The 23,980-nt window shown below is 38.1% G+C and overlaps 1 protein-coding gene across 2 annotated transcripts in view; it reads left to right on the top strand.

Annotated features, from left to right (window-relative positions):
• The window catches only part of AGBL4 (ATP/GTP binding protein like 4), a 956,884-nt gene that overhangs the window by 224,762 nt on the left and 708,142 nt on the right, over positions 1 to 23,980 (top strand). For both annotated transcript variants that reach the window (XM_032920114.1, XM_032920113.1), the window contains one exon: positions 14,474 to 14,568. In XM_032920114.1, the coding sequence (XP_032776005.1) occupies positions 14,474 to 14,568 (95 nt within the window). The remainder of the gene's footprint in view (positions 1 to 14,473; positions 14,569 to 23,980) is intronic.

Below are 23,980 nucleotides of genomic sequence, written 5' to 3'. Positions count from 1 at the left end.
TGGCCAGGGATATCAAAGATAACAGGGATAAGAGCTGCCCTGGTTTTGAACTATATTTTACTCTGCTAATCCTGCATTTATATACAGAAAATATTTTAGTAAACATTGAAACATCTTTTAAATTTAACAGGCAGTTTCTAGGTTTACATTTCATGCAGATATTAAGGACCATAATTTTTTATAAATTCTAATAAGTAACACAGGTCTTCTCAGCAAATGTAAGTAACTACAGTAATTCAACATAGTTACCAGTGGTTATGTTTGTAATAAGACAGTCTTCCTTTTCCTAGCTGCATTTAGCAAGGTTTTTTAAATAATAAACATGCTGCTAACATGATTAAAACCCTGCAGCTATTTACAGAAGACTTCATATATGTTTATATCTGAATGTCTTTCAGTTTTTCTGCTTGTTTGCTGTTGGTAAGGACATAATGCAAAACTACTATAGTTATCATGTTAAAACAGAGCAATAAGCTCATCCAAGCAAATGTCTAGAACAATGTTATTTCAAACCGATCTATAAGAATTGTTCAATAAAGAAAATGTTCCTTATATGTATAATTCAGCTTTATCTTTATTGATTTGTTCATATTTTTAATAGGTTTTAGAATTGTCAGTGTTCTAGTAAAATATCATGTAATCTGGTTTATGGTTAGGGTAATAGAGTTACAAACTTGGACAAAATTTTAATCTATTCTGCAAGGTTGTTGTTGGTTTTTTTTTTCTTATAGGCATGCTTTTTTCAGTCAATTATTTGAGGAAGAAAAGTCTTAAAGCATGAGCTGTGAGGAGCAATGTGAGAAAAATGATCTTTTAAGTCCTTTCCAACCCAAATCATTCTATGATTCTGTAAAAAGGATACCTGACTGCCATACATTTTTGGAAGATGGGCATTATTTAGCAGGGAAAATTCTTCCTGGTCACATTTTTATGTCAGTGTTTCATAGAAGTTGCCATGGTATCGACAAACTGACAATACTATTAAACTGCCTTTATACCCTTTATACATATAAGGTAACGTAAATGCTACTCAATGTGAATGGATTATTTATCTGCAGATATTGATCTGAATGTTTTGTGTTCTGCGTGTTGGACTGTAATTGCCAGCTGAGAAAAAAAGGTCCCTGTTTTGAGGAGTCTTTGGTGGCATAGTTTGCACTTGGTGCTATCTCAGAGAACAAATGACTCAGCTTTCCCACTCTGGGATCTTAGCAGCTGGGGTGAGAGCATACGATTTAGGTTGCTTTGATTTATGCCAAGGAAATCCCTAATGATCCAGAACTAGGGCAGCGCTAAGCCATGTATTTTACCCTCTTGAGACATGCTGTGTTCTCCTCTTGCAGCTGACACCCAAAATCTGAATCTCCATTTTATTTCTCACAGTCACATTTACAGCTAAAGTCTTCATTCCTGGCATATCAAAAATTCCTGTTGAATTCAGCGTCAAGTGTGTAAAGAGAAGGACATGTAATGGGTATTCTTCCATGTAATGGATATCTGTGTTTTGTTGACAGCACTGACCCAATATTGTGGGAAACTCGTCATTGTTTTTGAAGGTCATATTAGTATTTTTTAATTTATTTATTAGTATTTATTTATATTTTATTTATTTATTCTACTCCTCCCACTGCATACACTTCTTTGGGGTCATACTTTCGTGTCTCCCTTGTGATGAGTGGGTTCCTCTCCCTCCTCATGCTTGCCAACCAAAATGGTTTTTGCAGACTTGACTTTGTCATATGTGGTTATAGCCTGGCTGTCGGAGCAGTGTTCATGGTGTGATAACTATGGGCTTAAGTAAAACCAAAGGAAAACTTGTCATATGCATTGCAGTAAAAAATCCCAAAATGTCTAAACTGCATTAGTGTTTTGGGAAGCTGTGCTTAGAGTTTAAATGATACTCTAGAAAACTAAAGATGATCGGCTGTGATTACTTCATAAGGGAACTGAAAAATGTTTTGTATCTTTGGTGGCAAATTTCTTTGCAAATAATTTGTATCTTCTGCTGTTAAGATTTCAAAATTCTAGGAAATCTGAAAGGAATTATATTTACATATTATTTCCAAATACCTTTTGAGTCATTTCCAATAGGAAAAAATTGAACAACATAAAGTGTAAAAGATCTCTTGCAGCATTATGGTTAAATATTGAGATGTTGTATTAAAGTACTGTGTTATGAAGCAGTGTTATCAATTTTCACATTTCCCCAGAAGGGTTTTCAGCAACTTTGAGTATTCCATCAAACCAGCATATTAAAGAGTGCAGAATTTACCTGTTAAAATGCACAGAGAATTCATAGTAGCCTCATAGCTGCAGTCTGCTGTTACTGTTGCTTTGTAGAAGAATAAGCAACCATTTAGAGATTATGTTTTTTGTACCAAGAGGGCACTTTGAAGCAGATTTCTACACTACCTTTCGGAAGTGAGCTGAAGTAAAATCAAATCTGTAAGATATTGAAAGGGGCTTTGGTCATATACGATATGATTTCTTTAGAGAAGATGTTCAGCACTGTACTGTATTTATCTCTTTTTGGAGACTCATTTTTGGTGGAAAATTACCAGAATTTGTGCTGAGACTTGCTCAGAGTCTATGCAATGTTTCTTATAACTTAATATAATGTAATAGTTTCAGCAAAGTACCATATACTCCCTAGTTCAAAGCCAATAAAGATGAACGATCCATTTTCAAATTCCTTTTATTCATACAGCATTTCAGATTGATTTACATAAACTAACAAAACACTATTACACTTAAAGTTGATCTGTAACAGTAATAAAAATGTTCCTGCATCCCAAAGCTGCAGAAACGTCACTTCCAATACACGCTGATCAGTTGCCAAGGATAAATCATGCCTATGGGATTTCGGCAAATTCAGCTTCTTTTTCCTATATTGCTAGACTGTCTTAAATCCTGAATCAGAAATCCACCCTTATGCAGGAAGGAAGTGTGAATGTTTGCTTAACTTTCAGTCTCTGGGAACACTTCAAAGTGAGGCTAAATATTTATGTGTTTGAGAGTATTTCTGAATACAAATGTTCTTTTATCCACATTTAAAGCTCAGTCAGGACAAGGCATAAGTTCTACCGATGGCATTTGAAAATAGGAGGACCTGACTGGCTGCAGTTATACTGCATTCCCCAGTAATGATGCATTATCATTGTTGACTATTTTTTTTCCCTCACATTGGGGTTAGTGCCAGGGAGGATTGACACCTGCATTGTACAAATGCAGCATAGGGCATATTGCTTTGAGACACTTAACTTTCCTTTTGAAATCTTCCCAGTTCTTTTGTTTAGCTGTTCTGTTCATCACAGTGCCAAAACATGTTTATTCACACACTGTGAATCACCTTTGCAAACAGGCAGAGATCATAATTTGAATCTAACATTGAGCATTTCAGCTTTAGAATGGGATTTTCAAAGCTGGGAGGACAATTCATATGTCCCCTTGCTATTATGGTTGGTTAAGGCAGTTCTGAGATCTTATTCTGAATGTCAAATAGACAGGTACAAAAGTAGCAGGAACTAGATCAGATTTCCTTCTACTTACCCTTGGGTTTTCTGTTGAAGCACAACTTTGAATAGTGTCTTAGTACTTTAGTTGGACACTTGTGGTGGAATTCAAGGGAGTGAAAATAGAAAATACAAGAAATAGTGCTGAAGTACTGAGAAATCATGAACAGTTTTTTCAAATCAATACCATGAGCTACTGGTTGTCAGTGTTAAGATTCCAATGTACACTAACACATCGATTACATTTTCTTATAGAAATCAGTGAATTGTGGGAATGTTGCAGTAATGCAAAAGGATACAGCTAGAAGGAGCAGGAAAAAAAGTATTCCAACTCTGCAAAAATAGAAGGGATTAGTAATTTTGCAAAAGAAAACAAGAGGGGACATGCTACAACAGTATCTTTTAGTTTCATGAAATTGATATATATAGTTCATATTTTAACACAAAACAGATTTTGGGGTGTGTTTTTCATCAGCACTGCAGCTACTCCAGAAAGGATCCCAATTCTGTCTAAATATAAGGGAACTGTACAATATGGGAAAACCTTTTTCTATGACTATTCAGAACCATGCATGGAAGAACAGAGAAGGTTCAAAGGTTTCATTGTAATAGCAACCAAAACTCTTGAATTAAAAAGAAGAGAAAACCAAGGACCTCCATGAATAACCTGGACATAAAGCCCATCTGTGCTTAGTTACTAGAAAAGTAAATAAAGAAGTTTTGTATGTTTGCAAGACTATGATCCCAGTAATGTGACCAGGACTGCTGGCAGTAATAACTAGTGATTGTACACATCAAAATGTCTTTGTTTTTGTAACCCATCAGAGAACACTGAGGCAAATATATTGGTGCTGGTTTTGAGCTCTCCCATATATCCAGTCTTTCTTTCTATGTGTTACCTTCCTCCTTTTCCCCCACAGGTTTTTCCCACGAGCGCCAGACAAACAATAGCTTTTAACGGTGAAAAATGGCAGCTGCAAAAATCCAAAGTAAACAATTGCTGGAAAAGCTTCATCCAAATCTCTCCTTTAACAGGGCTTTCTTTATCTTCCTCTTGCTTCTCACAAGGACCTACACTTGAAAAGGTTTTTTTAATTCTCATCCTCTAGCCTGGGTATCGGATGGATTGCTGCCTTTGTGTTTGCATGCTATTTAAATTGTGATTATTACCTTCTGTGTTTTCAAGGGTTGAGCAAAATCATGATCCATACAAATATCACTGCCACTCTTTCATTGTTAGAGCCACTCTCCCCTACTCTCTCACAGTATTTTTGTGAGAGTGTCAGTTTTCAGCACTCCACCTGCATGCTTTAAGCTTAGTAATTATAGCTGTACATCAGTTTGGTATCCATCATAAATGTCTAATTTGTTGTTAAGTGTATCTTTTGCTGGTTAGGGAGGCTTTAATTCTGGATCATAGGCTGCACATTATAAAGGACCCAGAAAAGTAGACTTTATAGGGAAGAAAGAACAGGTGAGCAGAGTGCTCTTACATGAACTTAGTGCTTCATTCTCTGGTCTTCAGTGGCACACCTTATGCCAGTGCTCATAAATGGGGTTTTTTTCTTTACAGTGGTTCCCTATAACAACATTGTGGTGATTTTTCCTGGCCCTTTTCCCTTTTCCCAGATTGATCTCATTGTTTAGAGGCCTCTTGTGGGCCCTGCACCATGAACAGGATTTGGGCCAGAAAACATGTCCTTGATAGCATTGTGGTTTTGAACCATTAAGAACAGGTAATTATTCTAACTATTTTAAATCCTACCAAACTTTGCAGCATTTCTTCTCACTGGCTAAATAATTTCTATTAGAGAAAGGAAAACATCTTGTCAGCTGCTTCCTCTTGAGGGATGTAAGATATCCGCAAATTTTGCTAACACGTTCCAGAACAGCCAGCTGTTACTATCCACCTGCAGCCATAATATTGATTGAAAAGAAGATAGAACCTAAACATGGATAGCTTCTGTAATTATGTAGAAAGAGTTTAATACATGACACTACTTCAAATGTCATCCGGCAATGGCTGTAACAGGCATTGAATGTATTAGGAAATAATTTAGCTAGTTAAGAAAGTCTCAGTGAAAGACCATGCACTGTTTTCTTACTTTATATTTCAACTGATTCCTGAAAGTATTACCCATGTATATGGAGAAAGTCAATGGCAAGACCAACAGGCAAGACACCTGTCAAACATCAAATAAAAAGTTGTTCACATATTCCTGTAGCTCTGCAATGTCATAGCAATGTAACTAGAAGCAGCTCTTTTGCCAAAGACCATATATATGAAAAGACAGGGAACAGAAAGTGAAAGTACCTTTTTTCTAGAGCTGTTTAAATAAAGATGCCCCCCGTTTTTTGGTTTTTTTTGCAAATTTTTGACCTTTTGCTGCAAAGAATAGAAGAAGTTTGGCAAGAAGCTTTCAGTTTCAAACCTGTTTTAAATACCTCTGTAGCCTGGTTATATGCCCTATTTCCTGATTTTGGCTGGGATAGAGTTAATTTTCTTCCTAGTAGCTGGTACAGTGCTGTGTTTTAGCTTTAGTCTGAGAATAATGGAATAATGCTGATAGCACACCAATGTTTTAGTCGTTGCTAAGTAGCCCTTACCCTAGTCAAGGACTTTTCGGACTCTCACGCTCTGCCAGTGAGGAGGGGCGCAAGAAGTTGGGAGGGACCAGAGACAGGACACCTGACCCAAACTAGCCAAAGGGGTATTCCATACCACAGCATATCATGCTTGGTCTATAAACTGGGGGGACTTAGCCTGGAGGGAATGATCGTTGCTAGAGTGGGGCTGGGTATCGGTCAGTGGGTGGTGAGCAATTGTATTATGCATTACTTGTGTTTATTGGGTTTTTTTTCCTTTCGCCTTTTAGTTTTATATCTCTCCTTGTTATTTCCATTATTATTATTACTATCATCATCATCATTATTATATTGTAATTTCTTTTAGTTATTAAAGTGTTCTTAGCCCACAGGGTTTACATTCTTTTGATTCTCCTCCCTATCCCACTCAGTGGGGGAGCAAGTGGCTATGTGGTACTTAGTTGCTGGCTGGATTTAAACGACGACACCCTATCATGACCCTTACTATTTTCTTTTTAACGTATCACCAAAATACAATATATGTCTATGACACACTTGAAATTCTATTTGAGATTTTGGCCCAAGAGAGCATGGAACATCTCCCTTGGACCATGGAACAACTTCTACCACTGTTGGCTTTCTACATGGATGTTGTGGTTTGAGCCCAGCCGGTAACTCAGAACCACGCAGCCGCTTGCTCACTCCCCCCCCTTCTTCCTCCCCCCGCTCCCGGAGGGATGGGGAGGAGAATGGGAAGAATGTAACTCCCACGGGTTGAGATAAGAGCAGTCCCGCAACTAAGGTATAATAGAAACCCACTACTGCTACCACCAATGATAATAATGATTAGTGAAGTAACAAGGGGAGATACAATTGCTCACCACCCGCCGACTGATACCCAGCCCGACCCAGGCAGTGGTCTGGGCCTTCCGGGTAACTCCCCCCGGTTTATATACTGGGCATGATGTGCTGTGGTATGGAATACCCCTTTGGTTAGTTTGCGTCAGGTGTCCTGTCTCTGTTTCCTCCCGGCTTCCCCTCCTCCCTGGCAAAGCATGAGACTGAGAAAGTCCTTGGTTGGAATAAACATTACTTAGCAACAACTAAAAACATCGGTGTTATCAGCGTTGTTCCCAGGCTGAAAGTTAAAAAACACAGCACTGCACCAGCTACTAAGAAGGAGAAAAATGACTGCTATAGCTGAACCCAGGACAATGGACATTTTTGAGTTTTCAGTTGAAGGCTTCAGATTGTTGATGTTCAGATGAAAAGTAAAATCTTGACCAGAAAGTGGACTTCTCAGGACATGGGAGGGTGTTCCACAACAGATCTTCTATTTTTCCAAGAAAGGTGGAGTGACTCTTGCCCTCACAATGTTTAAGTCCAATAGGTCATGCACGGAAGCCAGCTGCTGGTCAATCCACAGCATGACACTGAACAGGGTATAGAAATTCTTCTGTAAATCCTCTTGAAAGCTTTCTGCTAGGAGGCCTTCCCCACAGTATGTATCTGCCTGCTCCAGACCTAAGTGAGATAACACTGATTTTGCCAGTGAAATTCCAAATGGGAAACACTGCCTTACACAGGTGTTACATAGAATCATAGAATCATAGAATCGTAAGGGTTGGAAAGGACCTTAAGATCATCTAGTTCCAACCCCCCTGCCATGGGCAGGGACACCTTGCCCTAAACCACGTGGCTCAAGGCTCTGTCCAACCTGGCCTTGGAACACCGCCAGGGATGGAGCATCCACAACCTCCCTGGGCAACCCATTCCAGTGCTTCACCACCCTCACTGTAAAGAACTTCTTCCTTATATCTAATCTAAACTTCTTCTGTTTAAGTTTGAACCCATTACCCCTTGTCCTACCGCTACAGTCCCTAAGGAAGAGTCCCTCCCCAGCATCCTTGTAGGCCCCCTTCAGATACTGGAAGGCTGCTATGAGGTCTCCACGCAGCCTTCTCTTCTCCAGGCTGAACAGCCCCAACTTTCTCAGCCTGTCTTCATGTGGGAGGTGCTCCAGCCCTCTTATCATCCTCGTGGCCCTCCTCTGGACTAGCTCCAACAGCTCCATGTCCTTTTTATGTTGAGGACACCAGAACTGTACGCAGTACCCCAAGTGGGGTCTCACAAGAGCAGAGTTACATCTCCTGTGGGACTGTGCTGAAGCGTGTTGATTTGGAGGCAGAGAAAGAACTGCCAGAAAGAACACATAAGCAGGGCAAATGGTTAAATTGGTTATTATTTAAGAAGTATTTTTGTCATTAAGATACCGTTATGCCCCATTAACTGAAAAACACTAATACAACTTATGGGTGAGGGGCTAGCATGAACACCGAGGATATCTCAAATACACAGATAAATACCGTGATAAATGTTACGCTCATTTTATAGTTGGCATAGCAATGTATTGGAGGTCTTTCTGTACTAAAATCCTTCGAGTCTTATTTTAATGTTGCTCTTTGTAACAGCCCAGCCTTTTGCATCTCTCTCTTTTAAGTAAGTAAATGAAGAGCTCTACCAAGGGAAAACTGATCCTATAATACACAACCTGCAGCCCATTTTCTGTATCGCTTTCCTAAGACTTCGTTACCTTGGAAGACTTGACAATTTCCAATTAACAAGATGCAGGTGCAGCTGATTAGTGAGTCTGGTGGAGCTCTGGATGGTCCTTCACATCCTCCCTCAGTAGGTGAGGGTTTATTTTCCCCTCCTGGGCATCACCAGGGTTTGAAACATCCTTAGCAGAAGGGAAGGAGGCTAAATGCTATCAATATTAAAAACTTCTCAATTTGAAAGGACATGTGTTCCTACAAAGGGAAAAAGGAAGTATGGGTTAGTTTAAAATGTTAGCAGTAATGAATGATTTAAATTTTCAAAGGTCAGAAAGATGAGCTTTGTAAGTTTTCATTGGGGATTTTACACAGCCCTGACTTATATTACTTGTTTTCTTCACTGTTGATAACATTTGCAGGTGACACTTTTTTTCCTCTCCATTTTGAAGTCCCTCCAGTATAATTTATTTTTGTATAGCTTTGTGTAAGGTGCTTTGTCAGGAAAGATCTCAAAGACCTTCTGACACAAACAATCAAAATGCAGTGCTTCTTCGTGAGAAGGCAGGAATCCCATGTTGACAGTTTCTGACATTCACAAATGGTGACTCAAAATCTCACAAGTTGTGGGGTTGGCTTGAGAAGTTCTTTCTTTGTGTTGTCTGTTGTTTGTTTGTTGGTTTTTTTTTCCCTTTCTGTTTTCTCTAATGGAATGCTATTCTAAAGTAGATCTGCCCTTTAGAGGGATGAAAAGTTACATTTATAAAGGATTTTAGGAAAAGGAAGGAAGGAAAGGATAATATAACCAAGATTCTTGCCAGAGCACCATCTTACAAAAAGGTGCGGGTTTCAGGAATTCACAAAACACTGTAATATCTAAAGAATCAGCAGGAGATGAAATTAACACATCAAGCAGTGCAAGTGAAGCAAAGCCCCATGGTGTTCAGGACCTTTGGATCTTTGATGCTCAGTCAGAGCACAAGAGTTCAGACTTAATTTCAGCTGAAAGGCCTTTGCATTACTATTTAGTGACCAGTCCTCTTATTTTGGATGGTTAAACGGTGAAATTGTTTGTGCCTGACTTCAAGCAATTGGTCCCCAGATACTTTGTCAGCTCATAGTGAAGTTTGTGTCATACTTGTAGCGTGCAGCATTGTCCACTGAATTTACATTACTATGCCATTACTATTAAATATATAATTGTTAATATTTAATGTGTGTATGTTACATCAATATTAAGAATGCCTGACACTTCCTACTGCAAACCCTATTTTCAGTTAGTTATAACTTCTCATACTTTGTGATTTGACACGAAATTTTCTGTGCCAGGTGTCTGCCTCAGGCAGAATTGTGTGGTGTTCTTTGGTTTGTTTGTTGGGGTTTTTTTTGTGTCTTTTAATGTCAGCCAAGGCAGCTCAGCTATTTCTGGGAAGTCATCTAGGGAAAACCACGCAAAATAAACCTGGCAGTCTTTTTGAAGGGACCTAGTGTGTCCTTATCCTAGGGGAAGGCACTTAACCTTTGGCAAAGCTATGGCTTTTCTTTTGGATATACCTGCTTCAGTTGGTATGTTCAGATGGAAAACTTGCCAGAATGTGGGTGAACAATGAATGTTAAAGGGATCAGAGTTCACTCTGTGCTCCCACAGACCTGCTGGAATATGATGTCCAATATGACTACCCATGCTCAATGCCTTCAGCTCCATTCCAAAATCACCCTGATGTATGCTTGCCCCTCAAAGAGCTACCAGCTCCTTCTAGCCCCAGTCAGGCAACTGTAGACTTCTGGCAATAAGATGAATTGTGTGACACATATAAGCCATTTTTTCCCTTTATGTTCAAGGTTCATCTTTATTTTGCTCATGCTAAAACCACTGAGCATCCCTTAACATCTGTTTGTGCTTTCAATTCCAGAAGTAAGTTTGCAAAGGTCTATTGGGAAAAGCAGATTTAATCAGTAAATTTTAAGTGTAAAGGCAAGACCAAGCCTTTCCTCACTTTTCTGTCTTAATGGTTTTAGCAGCAAGATCACTCCAAATGCATACTCACCTCACATGTTATGGAAAGAGGACATCTTCCATCTTCTCTCAGTAGGCAGAACATCCCTACTTTGTCTCACGTTCCCCAACATCTGTCTCAGATCTTGCAGTGTATGCATGGAGTCTGAGTCTGCAGCAGTTGTCTTCCTCCATATGATGAATCATAGAATGGTTAGATTTGGAAGGGACCTTAAAGATCATCTAGTTCCAAGCCACAATACATCCTTGTGCACCCCCCCAGATAGCATGGTTTTACTTGGTGGTGTACCAAGAGGTTTTTTACACCGTGCCTCTTCCACTGACGCAGAAGTTGCAGATCGGTTTGTCAGAATAAAGCAGTAGATTGACAATGTACCATAGCTAAAGTGAAATCACACAATTATCATTTCTGGTACACCATCAGGTTGAATATTGCTTCTTTTAGTGCTATTCATACCCTGCAAAATGCATACAAGTATTTTTATTGTAAAGATTCCTGCCATTTTTCTCTGGATTGATGCTCTGGAGACCAGAGCAATTTCTAGGGAATTTGTAAGTACATTGAATCTAGTTCTATTTTCTTAACTTGGCACTTCTTTAAAAAAAAAAAAAAAAAAAAAGAAGTTGCTAGGTCTTTTTTCATTTTTGAGTATCTGAATGATATTGCTTATAAAATGCCACCCATTGCATGCCTGTAGAATTCATAAAAACATACAGAATAGTGATAATTTTCTTACAAAAGTGTGTTTTCATGTGCATAGTGTATATCTAGTTCTGTTCCTCGTTACAGTGTATAACTGGTGTGTTAAAGAATGTCAGTAGAGACCAAAATTAGACTAAAAATTAGATTTGATCAGCAAAACATTGATGCTGTATCACAACCTTTTTATTATAGCCTTCAGTTCAAAGATGTTTGCATACCTTATTGAGCAAGCTGCCTACTTTCCTGGGTAAGGTGTGTGTACTGTAGTCATTACATTTCTGCACACTCCACTGGCTGAGCTGCATGGACTACTTTAACTATCACCAGGAATACTTGACTGAGTTCAGCTGCTTATTTGAGTGCTTCGGTTTGTGTACTTTATTACTTCAGTGGTGTATGTTGATAAAGTTCTGTTCTGTGCTGTTAATCTAGCTATATTCCATGCTGAGAGAACTGCATGCATCACTAACTGCTTGCTACGCTCTGAACAGGAGTGGTTGAAATGTTATAATCTACAGTGTTTTGTTAAATGAGCTGCATATTTTTGTTTTTATATACGTTGCTTACCCAGTTGTGTACATTTGCCCAACTCATTATACAAAATAAGCTTGATTGGAATAAGAACATTCTCTACCAGCTGTCTGCTCTGAGTCAGTATGTAACAAAATTAGCAACTTTCTCTTTCCAACAGTGACATGATTGCATCCAAAGTTTAAGGCAATTGGTTTGGAGATCTTGTTTGTTTCATTCACTCCATGCAAACATCAAGATTAACAAACCAATTTGTTGCAACTTAATTTGTTTTCACAAATATGAACAGAGTTAAGTAACAGAGGAGAAACTCAGCATTTTAATACAAGATAATGCTTCCATGTAGAATGTGGAATCGAGAGAGACCTAAATGTTTATCTAACTTTGAGCCAATTATCTAACTTTGAGCCATACCTTGTAAGAAGGTGGAAAATAACTAGAGGCTTCCCAAGATGGATATTTCATCAGAGAAGCAGTATCCTAAATACTTAAAATTACAAATACAACGTTTTGTAAATGAAATGCATGGTTTTAGCAAAAGCTACAAAAATAAGCTCAACCGATGACCATTAGAAATCTCAAAATGCTGCAATAGACAAAATACATGAAACCTCATGTAAAGGGATATGTAGTTTGCTCATTAGCTTTGGTACAAAATTGAATTAACATCATTAAGGAAGTGTTGTTCTAACTGGCTAGTTTTTGAGGCCATTTCAGTAAAACCTAGAGCTTATTCTTAGATTTTGTTTTGAGTAATTTGCAGAGTTTGCACACAGAGCAGCTTGTGCTCCCATTTGCAAAATCTGTAGCAATACCTCACCTCAGAAAAAACTTTAATTTTTCTTGAGTACAGAGATACTTCATTAGGTAGATGGTTTACCAGGATTCCTACCTGCCCCACATAGGAGTGTAAATGTGCTTGGTGCCTGTTGTCAGTGACCCACTGCTGTTGCTTTCACTTCAATGTTCTAATTCACTCTTGTCTGAGCAGACTGCCTGGAAGGTCCAGATTTGTTTTTGCAAAATTTTACATATGAAAGCTTAATTGATCTTATTGCTTTAGTCAGAATTGTTTGATTTCAAACAGTTGCTATTTAATTCTTAGACTTCTCAGGAAGCATTATTTAAGAGTGTAAACAATGAAGTAGTTTTTTCTAAAAGCAAACATGTGACTACCTAGGGTCAAATAGCATTTTTAGTGGTCTGTCTTCACTGATACCTGTGAAAAAGAAACTTGAAGAGACAGGTAAAAATGGAATTTATTCTCATATCCTGGAACATTATATAAAAATTAAGCTAGTCTTCATATGTTGGTTTTGATGTGTACATTAATGTTGGGTATCAAAAGAGTATGACAAACCAGGTATACTGGATTTAAAGTCTGAGACGTAAATGTACTATATGAGATGAGCTAAATCCAACCTAGCCTTTCTTAAGAGAAGCAGAATAAGTAATTTTGCATAAAATGACTTAGAGCAGACAGATGGTGAGGAAGGAGGTTTTGTCTCTGCTTTCTCTTTTCTTCACTCAGCATGAATTTACTTTCAGTACCAGTCCATTACCAGTGAAGATCTAGATTGTGCTCTTCCTTTGAACTGATAAATATCAGCTAGTTTCCCCAAAGTTATTAGTGTAAATTGAGAGGAGGATTTGACTCTTTTCTTCTTCTCTGTCATATTCAAATGAATGATGGCTATGTGCAGTTTCCACTGTGTAGGTATCCTGTACAGATTTGCAGAGGAAAATTCTTCCTTTTGCAGATGGAAGAAAAATATTCTTTTCTTTGGGGAAAGAAAACCAGAATTTATTTTTTTTTTCCTGCTGCTATGCAAGGCCTAAGCAGGTTGAGGGATCAGTAAATTTGCAGATGACACCAAGTTGCTGGTAGTGTTGATCGGCTGGAGGCTCTACACAGGGATATTGTGCCAGGGGTGGTTCAGATTGGATCTTAGGAAAACTTTCTTCACCAAAAGGGTTGTCAGGCATTGGAACATTGTCAGGCTGCCCAGGGAAATGATTAATTATCTCTGGAGGTATTTAAAAGATATGTAGATGTGGCGCTTGGGGACATGGTTTAGTGGTAGACTTGGCAGTGCTTGGTTAACAGTTGAACTTGATGATCTTAAAGCTCTTTTCCAATGTAAATGATTCTATGATTCTATTGTATGATTGTATGAAGCAGCTGGAAGGTTTTCTTGAGGTCTGCTACCCTGCGTATCCCAGCTTTCCACCAACTTCTCTAACAGCAGCTGCAACAAACCGGGTTTGCTTTTCTGTTTTAGATCTGAGTAACCTATTTTTTTGGTACAGCTACGATACCTACTGAAAAACCAGCATACTAAATTCAAAACATACATTCCATTCACTGCAGCGTGAACCAATATGGACTATTAAAATACTGGGAACAGATAGGATACCCATTATCTGAGATCTGTGAAAAGTAACGCTAATTCATAAGACACACAACTATTCCATATACTTTCTGTGTTATTTTTATGCAGCTGGTATATGCAATCTTGTATGAACTCTTTCATAGTTTATAACTGACTTTTTTTTTTTTTTTCCCCTCCAGAGAGTAATTTTCAATGTTGTAAACTTCAGTAAAACAAAAAGCCTCTATAGAGATGGGATGGCTCCAATGGTGAAATCCACAAGCAGACCAAAATGGTAAGTTATCCTTTCAAAAACTTACTTAATGAGATAAAAGTGTTTTAATTGGCACTTTCTTACAGTGAAAACTTTATGGCTTAGGTACACGTTTTGGTAAGAGTAGGAGACAACTTATGCAAAAGCAGTGTTGTGAAGACAGGTTCTCTTTGGAGCAGATGGACAATATGAACTCTGGAGGCCTGTTCCAGTCTTGCTGTGATGGTGTGTTGTAGTGCCTTGTTTCAAGTAGCATGGCTGAAGTGATGTCTGTTCAAGCAAACTGAACAGTCGGGTCTTGGGCCAAGTTATTTTTCAGTGACATCCTCACCATCCAACTGTTCGGACAGTCCCTGGCCCAGTTTTGGCCTGTCTCAGCTAGCAGTCTCCCAGACAAAGCCTGCAAGCAATGTGGGAGATGCACTTGGTCTGGACTGGCTCCGAAAACCTGTTTGGATTTGTTCTTCCTGTTTTGGGGTGATGTTACTTTAGTGGAAGAACGTGGGCTCTGCCTTGTGAATTGACCTTGTGAAGGAGCACTCTCCTGTCTACTTTATCCAAAGCAGAAGGACGAACAACCTGGTCATAAGCTACACAATATATACAACTCAGAAAGGCATGCACATATGAAACACATGAATACCCATATAGATGGTACATTTTCTTAAAGCAAATGTAATGAAATATGCACTGTGAATAGTAATATGTAAATCTAAGGTGTCCTAATGCATGCAAGACTCCCAAGAATTATGTGATTTGCCTTTAGCTAAGAGTCTTGTTTGAATATGGATAGTGAGGTTAGGCTGTAGGAGTACAGTAATGTATTCTTGTAAGCCTTAACACCTGCTCCTTTTTATTGGTTAATTAGTAATACATGTGATGAAGCTGCACATTATCTGAGCATTATAAATATATCTTTCTTAAAAACTCATCATGTCACAAAATTTTAACCCACAAGATGTCAACTTTTGGTAGTCATAAGATCATTGTTACTGTATGGCTTCCTCTTCATGAGACCAACAGAATGGCTGTTTGTTTTTTTATCTAGATGGTAAGGTCTTATGGACAGAAGAGCTGTCTCACAGTACAGTTAGTGGATGGAGTCAATTCCAGCTCAATAGAAGCATGTAATAACATTGAAAATTAATTAAAAAAAATCCATTGTGTTTAGTGTTTTTTGTAGCAAAAGTCGTGTTAATTGTGTTTACTATTTAACTTCAGAAAAATCTTCCGGGGCGTTTCAGGGCGACATTCATCAAGCATACTTTAATAATCTTTCAAAACCTTTTCCTTCTCTCACTGGGGTCTGGTATTTGCAGCTAAGTGTATTGTGTGTAAGTTTATCTATAAATCAGATATTGCTTTCATACAAATTTTATGCCTTACTTTGGTTTCAAATTAAAGTGTAAATCTTACAAAACAATGCAAAGTGGGCTTTTCTAGAACGTATAGGCTCCTTCACTATTTTTAAAACAGATTTCCATTTCCCCAGAGATCTATTTATTTTTGTGTTTTATATTTTTAGGGGATGTGTTTTGCTCCCATGAAAGTGAGGAATGAATAACATTGCCTGGAGCGAGGCACAGTGTAGGCAGCAGGTGCTGATCAGCTTCCTTGTACTGGGCTACTACCATACTTTAATCCTGTTTCAGAAATTCTAGCTGTAATGTTTTCCTTTAAAAAGATCATTTTAAGCTATTTTTTTTTTTTTCTAATAGTCTGTGTATGAAAACATCTTGCTGTACTTTGAAGGTGCGCATTAGCTCATACCCTTATCAGGGACCTTAGTGATATTGGGGTCTACTCAATATAATTTTTTTGTCTTGATGCTAATAGGAGTTATCCATGTGTTTTCCAGGTGGGAAAACACATACATTATTTTTGGGTATATGCTTTCTATTAGAGCTGTCTTCCATTTGGATTATGCCTTTTACAGTTACCTCTGTATCTGTTTCCATGGCATTCTACTGAAATCTGTAAACAAAATTTTCTCTTTCTCTGCTTTCTGACATAGGATTTACTAGTACTTGCAGTTGCTAATACAGCATACAGGTAGCTGTGGTCCTTGAACATGAACAGGGCAATATCCAGCTGCATCAATTTGATCCTGTTTGATGTTTTGTGTATATTAGTCTTGTAAGCAATACTGAATCATTCCATGCTGCAAAAGTGCTGAGGTTTACATGAGGGTTCTCAGGATTCAGAATTGTGGAAGGAAGCTACTGGAACTCTCCACCTTATATTAAAATTTAAGTCAGCATAGCAGGCGAGTGGATGTAATGCACTTAAATTAGAAAATGATATATTAATGACAAAAAAGTTGAAGAAACACAAAAGGTTTTAAAATCAAGTTAAAAGCAAGAAGATTACCAGAAGCCATGGTCTCCAAATATTCTGTTACAGTGCTCAGTCCTTCATCTCTGAACTATTTTGTACTAAATACCTCTAGCGGCATGTGATCCATACTGAAATTCTCCCAATTTCCTCTAGCCAGGCTGATAGAAGCAATGCTATATCACAGCTGTTCCATTGCCATTTTTATACAACCAGGTTTGAGTTTAGGGTGATGAACTATTTTCTTTTTTGCTTACAAGAGATGTAGGTACATTATTCCTCTTAAGAACAGATACTGAAGCCCAAGTTATGCCCTTTTGATTTAAATGAGAAAGTTCCCTCTGTATCCAGGATAGAATTTGACCATATTTCTCACAAAATCCTGCATATCAAAAGTAGATTGGCCTCCAGAGACTGTGGATTTTAATGTTTGTTTTGAATGTGGTTATGCAAACATGGCTCCGAGCTTTGCAACATTTTGTGAGTTTGATTCTTGACTCTGGAACAAATCACTGCCAAGTGCTCTTGAAGTAGAGAGTGTGTCAAACACAGATCAACGTTTTTGACCTGTATTCTCTTGCCCTGTGGGGTAAGATCTTTAAATGCAGTCAGCATCAAGGTTCAGCTCAGTGTTACTGATGTAAATGAAGTATATCACTGTCATCAAAGCACACTGTATGGACACAGATGTTCTGGTGTTGACATATTCTTCTTTTTTGAAGTAAGGCAAAATATTTCCAGTAATGAGCTCTAACAAAGAGGAAGCAGTATGCTGAAGGATAAGGAAAAAACAGGTTTCATGGTAAAGAAAATATTATTTTTTGAAAATAAAACCCCTCAAAAAATAAATTCTGATTAAAATTATATCTATCTTCCCTGTATATGGTTTACTGAGTATTCATTCCCAGAGGGATAGCATCAAAACAGAAGAACTAAGTAGGTTAAGTTCCAAGTCTTTCTCCCCATTTTTCTGTGTTTTTTTGTGGACGAGCTATGTTGACACTAAATAGTATGGGGTTGTGTCAGTTGCATCAGTCAAATTTCACTGCAATGAATCACAGCTCAGATGCAGAAATGCAGCATTGTGTCACACCATGTTACATCAGCTGCTTTTCACAGCAAAGTGGTCAAAATGTACCTCAGAATTTTGTTTCAAAATATATGGCAACCCTATTTCAAAATATGGGCTGCATTTTTGCTTAAAATTAGCTGGTTGTTTAGAAGTATTATACCAAGATTTTAGAGAACTGGTGGGTTTTTTCCATAATAATTACTACAAATATAAAAACCTGACTAATACCATAGAGGCCTGTTCTATTTTGCCTGGGTCTGTTTGCTTTGTTTGTTTTGTGGAGGTGAAGAATTGGAAGGGAGATGGATTTGGGGAAATTGAACTTTTGCTATGCTGATGCAGTTTCTACTGTAATCTTATTTTTCTTTGCTGCTTCATTTAAGTGCAACCTAATTTTGTTGCAGTTTCTTAATCATGATTTCACACTAAAAGCTCTGTCTTTGGAAGGTGTTGGTAAAGCCTGCCATGTGGGCATGGCAGTGGAAGACCATTTAAGTACATATCCCATACTATTATATTGATTGCAGGAAGTTTTACAAGTTTCTCAAAGTGAAATAGAAGAGTGAGTTGTTCGAGAGGCAGCAGATTTTCCAAATGATGAAGTGAGCAAATATTCCCTTTGGGCAGAGAACAGCTATAAGTCTTGATTATTCAGTGTGAGCATTGCCTCATTGGGGACATTAGTTTTTCAAATTGTGCTAATCTTTTAAAAGTAACAACTGGCCACTCATCACCTTAGGTATTTCAGCAAGATCATGTGCAAAACTCTAATTAGTATTTATAGAACAGCAACTCTTCCCAGTAGAATTGTAGCGGTAGCTGGCAAATATCTGGTTGACACCTGTTAAGTCTTCAGACATCCGTTGTATTTTATTCTGCATTTCAAATGAGTGGAAAGCAGTAGGTGAAGTCCCCATAATTAAGGGATAAAGGATAATAAATAACATGGTTTTTGAGTGGATGAGCACAAGGTTAAAGGCTGTTCTGCAGTTGTGATGCTGTGTTTCAGGAAATGTTTCTTCGTAAGTAATAAGGCTAGCTAAAATATTACAGAGCCTTCAGCATACAAGAGAGGATTTATGTCTAGATTTACATGTGTTTTGTTTATAATGTCAGATTTCACACTGCTTCTTGGCAAAGCATCTACTTTCTTCCCTGTCTTTTATCTCCCTCAGCATTGATGGCTTTTAACTGGATAGCTGCCTTCCCCAGCAAGCACGCCACTACCTCTGTTGCTATAACATCTACTGTTAAATACTCACAACACATTGCTTCTGAAATGTTTTTCTTTTCCAGTAAACCTGAGAGTACAGAAAAACTTCTAGGTAATTAATTCAAATTTGAATCTATATGTATCTTGGTAAATATTGTCATAATGAGGAATTTTGGTAGACATTGAGAAAAGCAATGCAAGTTTTATGAACAATACTCCCATATGTTCCATTCATCAGAAGGGGACAAGACTGAGAAAATCTGAATTTTGAGTAGCTAAAATGTGTTGATTCTTGCCAAGTTTCTTTAACATTTGTGTCTACAATACAGTGTTACAATCACTATCATGTCTACCAGGCTGCATTATACATTCAGAGACTTTCAGCAGCATTTTTAGTATGTATTTATATATCTTTAGCCATAAGATAAGCTGTTTGTGAAATGAGCTGTCATTTGTGGTGAAACAGTTTGAGAATAAAGCACTAAATATATATATAGCTTGCTAATCTGAAAGACTAGAATTGCTTAGTATAAAATAAATAGTGGGTTAGGGGTAGTGATAACATAACCTGAATTTAGGTAAAGAAGATGAACAAGCTGTTATCATTACCTGATTCTTTCGTTGGCCTATTTTACAACTTTGGCTACTCTCTGAAGTTTGTTCCTTTGCCAGTTTTATAATGTAATGTGTGCTGCTGCTTACTCTCCTGAGGGATCTGGTGAGAATGCTTTTGGAGGTTCAGGAATATTTCTCATGGCACAAGTACATCTTGATGCAGTCTTTGCTGGGTGCAGATCTGGCTCCTCAGAGCTGCTCCATCCCATCCCACTCTGCATAGGATCACCAGGCTGGGAGATGGCGCAGGTTAAAAGTCAACTTTCAAGGAAGACAAGGAGGATTTAGTCCTGGTCTGGTTCACCACACAGATCCAAAAACAGCTGTATGGGTCCAACTGGAGGAGCAGTGAGGGAGCTGGAAATAAGTGGCTGGAGCAGGGGTGAGGGAATGAAAATAGCAGCTGCTAGGAAAATCCCTAGAGAATTGTCTGTGGAACCACAGCCTCCATTTCATTAGCTTGTAGCATTTTATTTGGAGAAAATAGGGAGAAAGACATTGCAGGATTGACCTTTCAAAATCCCACACTGAGGGATAAGCAGGAGTAGTTTTGTCTTGGTCTTAACTGTAGCTCTTTGGAAGAAAACAAGATATTTTTAAACAGTTTTAAGTTGGCATCTATATGAAAGTAAAATAACTGCCTCTGAAGTCAATCCCTGGATAAATTAATGTTTGTGTGAGTCTTGTGAAATAAAAGAAACAGACCTAACCATTCTACAAACCCATAAAAGAAATGCACTCTCTTCCCCTTTCCCAGTCCAGCAAAGGTGGTTATTCCTAGGAATATAAAGTAGGTTACATATCACTCTTATCAGCACAGCTTTTGCAGAAATAGAGGAGAAGTTATATTCTGCTGACACAAAGTATGAATCAGATCCCAAAACTAATATGTTTATTGTGCAAACTAAATGGGAGAGAAAATTAAATTTTATTGACTGGATACTTTGCAGGAAATTTAAGATGCATGGAATTATGTTAGGGAAAATTACAAACAAGGAAATAAAAGTAGTATAAAAGGCGGCAAATTAGGGTCCAAAGAAAAAATAATGAAGCTCTAAAGGACTGATAACCCATCATTAAAAAACTCTAGCTATTTAATATGTATGTGTGTGTTTCCTCATCATTTATCTGACTGATCTCCTATAAATCAATTTATTTAGATTACTGCAGAGTCAAAAGGCCCCAGCCAGGATCAAGACATATTGTGCTTAGTGCTGTGGAAACATATAAACAGACAAAGTCCTTTTCCAAAGTTGTGAAAATTTTATGATTGATTTCAGTAAGAGCAAAGTTAGGCCAATACTGAGCACTTCTGAAAATTCCCTCCTTAAAGATTTATTCCAAGCAGTAACTGTTTAAAAAATGACAAACTGCTTACATAAGAGTCTAAATATTTGATGGTTATAGTATTTACATCTAAAACACCAGAGGCTATGTGCTTTAATACCTCAATCTGTTTCCCATATACTCTGTCAACATGAGTTCCCTGCGTTGATTGAGGGCACTCTGCGATCCCTAAGGTTGTATTCAGGAAAGGTTACCCTTGGTACTACTTTATTCATGAAAGGTTTGAAGCACAAAGGAAACAAATGGGTCTATTCCTACTAGGTGCATTCTTGTAATCTATAAATACTTAATTACTGGGGTGCTGATGAGAAATTCAAAATCTTTAAAAAGTGCAGTTGCCTGAAAATAACTCCCCCATCACCAGTGCAAATCACAATGAAATTTGCAGTTGGGAGGTTTTGTGGCAGTTTAAAACACCTGAATTGTAGGTTTTTCCCGCTACACTCCATGGTATTGAGTTTAATGGCTGCAAAATATGACCAGAGTTGTGCATTACATCCCATCCTGAAACAGGTCATTCTCTTTCCTCAGGTGATGGGCATTTGGTGGAACTGATTGCATGAAAAGTGTTCACAGAACTGGGTCCCTAACCTTGGCAGGCTTAAAAAAAAGTATATAAAATTGAGGCTTTTTCCCCCCAAATGAGTCTGTAAGTTAGATAAATATGGGCAGCACTGAAATCAAAGCAGAGTCAAACTACCAAGAGGACATTGCAGCTTTTCATTGCAATTTAGTACTTTGAACTAATGGAGCGAAGCAGAATGAAAATCACCTCTGTTAAGAATGGCATTTATCAGCCGTAAGTACTTAGTAGTAAGAGCCCTACACAGACAAAGCTGAGTGTCACCAAGAAATGTACTTGAAAATCAGACTGTTAATACAAGACTACACAAATAAGAGCCAAAAACTGTAATCAGAAAATGCAACATCTCCTTAAGAATGTGTTAATGGTCTGAAGAGTGCTAGGCAAGTTGAATTTAACAAGATGTAATAACCTATGACATAATATAATTGAGAATGCACCACGACGCAGCACAGTCAGCTTAAATTTTGGCTTTCCTTCACTTAGCCTTGCAACTTTAAAGATCTCTCAACATATGATTTAAAAAATACATGGTGCTGTTTAAATTTACATATGTCATAAAAGCATTGGATGTACAATATATCAAAAATAGAATTCTAAGTAAAGTTAGGGCTGAAATATCTAGCCTAATATTTTTAAATGTTTGTTTGAATCATTAATGACAACTTTTTCATTAATCTTCTGTGAAGAAACAATATTTAGTGCAGAGGAAAAGGTAATGGGAACTATTCATTTTGAACTTGTGATAAAAGTGAGATAGTTATCAGGCTCCTGCTTTATATTTGAAGTGCCATGGTAAAAGCCAAAGCAATGAGTTCAATTTCTCTTTTAATAGAACATAAAATAGAAGACAAAAACATTTGGCTGTACTGTGGAAATTGAGAATTGTAGAGGAAATAAGCAGTAAATAAGTATGGCAGGTGATAATGCAGGAACAGAACATTAAAATAATAGGTGCTGTATCTTGAACTTTGCCTCATGGGATTTGGCAGTTGCATATAAACCCAAAATATAAAAACCTACTTTTTATGCCGTGATTACTAAGGTTGAGTTATGAATTTACTTTTGTGTGAGAGAATTAAAATTTAATGATAATAGAACAGAGATAAGATCATCCCTGTATCTCTAGATGCTGAGGTAGTGGCTAAAGTTTGGGGTTTTTTTCAACTGCTTCAAGTAGGATTATTGAATTCTAGCTTGAAAGTGAAACTTCGTCTTCCTGCTTCACTATATTAAGCATCTCTGAGATTGAAAACCTAGCAAGAGCTCTCCTAGTGTGATTAGAAAGTATCCAATATTTTTTGGCAGCAAATACTAATTCCAATCTTTCTGTCTAGTATTGCTCAGACAGCACAAGGATAACTGGCTGTCAGATGCTTTGGGAAATGGAAAGGTGAGGCTCCAGGCTCTCAGTGGAAAGCTGGCAGCTTTGCTGACAGGTCACTGCCTCTAGAAAATAAGAATGCTGCTGGGGAGGGGAAGGGCTATGCTGGGCAAGGGGGCTGGTTCTCAGCTGGAATATCATCCCTTTGGAAGCCATGAACATTAGTATGGTTTGAACAATACAGCACCTTCATTACTGCTCTCAGACCTTTGGGTTTCTCTGCACATGTCCTCTCTGCCACTTTATAGACCACTTGGTGGTATTTAGTGTTGGTGTTTGTCTGCCTAGGGTCTAAGGACACAAGGCAGCCAGGCTGGAAAGACTCTGCAGTCACTGTAATGGAGCCCCCAGCTATGGTACTTACCATAGCATGGTTATGCAGATGAGCTGCAGGTGAGCTGTGCAGCTGAGGTGCAGGTGCCCATCCTCAGGACGTTGTATTTGATTTGCTACAGGTGTGCAGACTAGAGAAAAGGCTGTTGTGTCTTTCTCCCACATAGCAGATAGGAGACTCTAAGGCAGTACATGAGTTGTTCATACTGGCTGGTAAGGGGTTTTATGGTATGAGAGCTATTTAACTGAGAGGGCTATTGTATCTTTTAACAGTGGGGTGGGTATGGCTGTTGTTAAAAATTGTGGTGAAGAAGCTATAAAATACTTATTTCAGCTTGACTTCTTTGTTTGAGCCAAAGATGCCCCATGTGGAACGTGGAACTAGGCTGAGGGTGGCTTGGCTGTGCTGGGGCTGCCTTAGGGGCCACCTTCCTTTAGATACTGCCTGCACTCCCTTGTGCTGCCCAGGCTCTGCCTTCTGCGATTTCCTACCTAATTCCCTATTTTTTCCTCATTCTCTGCTATTGTACAGCCCATCTTGTACAGCCAATC

This window comes from Strigops habroptila, chromosome 8, assembly GCF_004027225.2.
Source record: "Strigops habroptila isolate Jane chromosome 8, bStrHab1.2.pri, whole genome shotgun sequence".
In the NCBI taxonomy this organism is placed as follows: domain Eukaryota; kingdom Metazoa; phylum Chordata; class Aves; order Psittaciformes; family Psittacidae; genus Strigops; species Strigops habroptila.
Note: the sequence above shows the minus strand (reverse complement) of the source record. Positions and strands in the feature narration are given on the sequence as shown.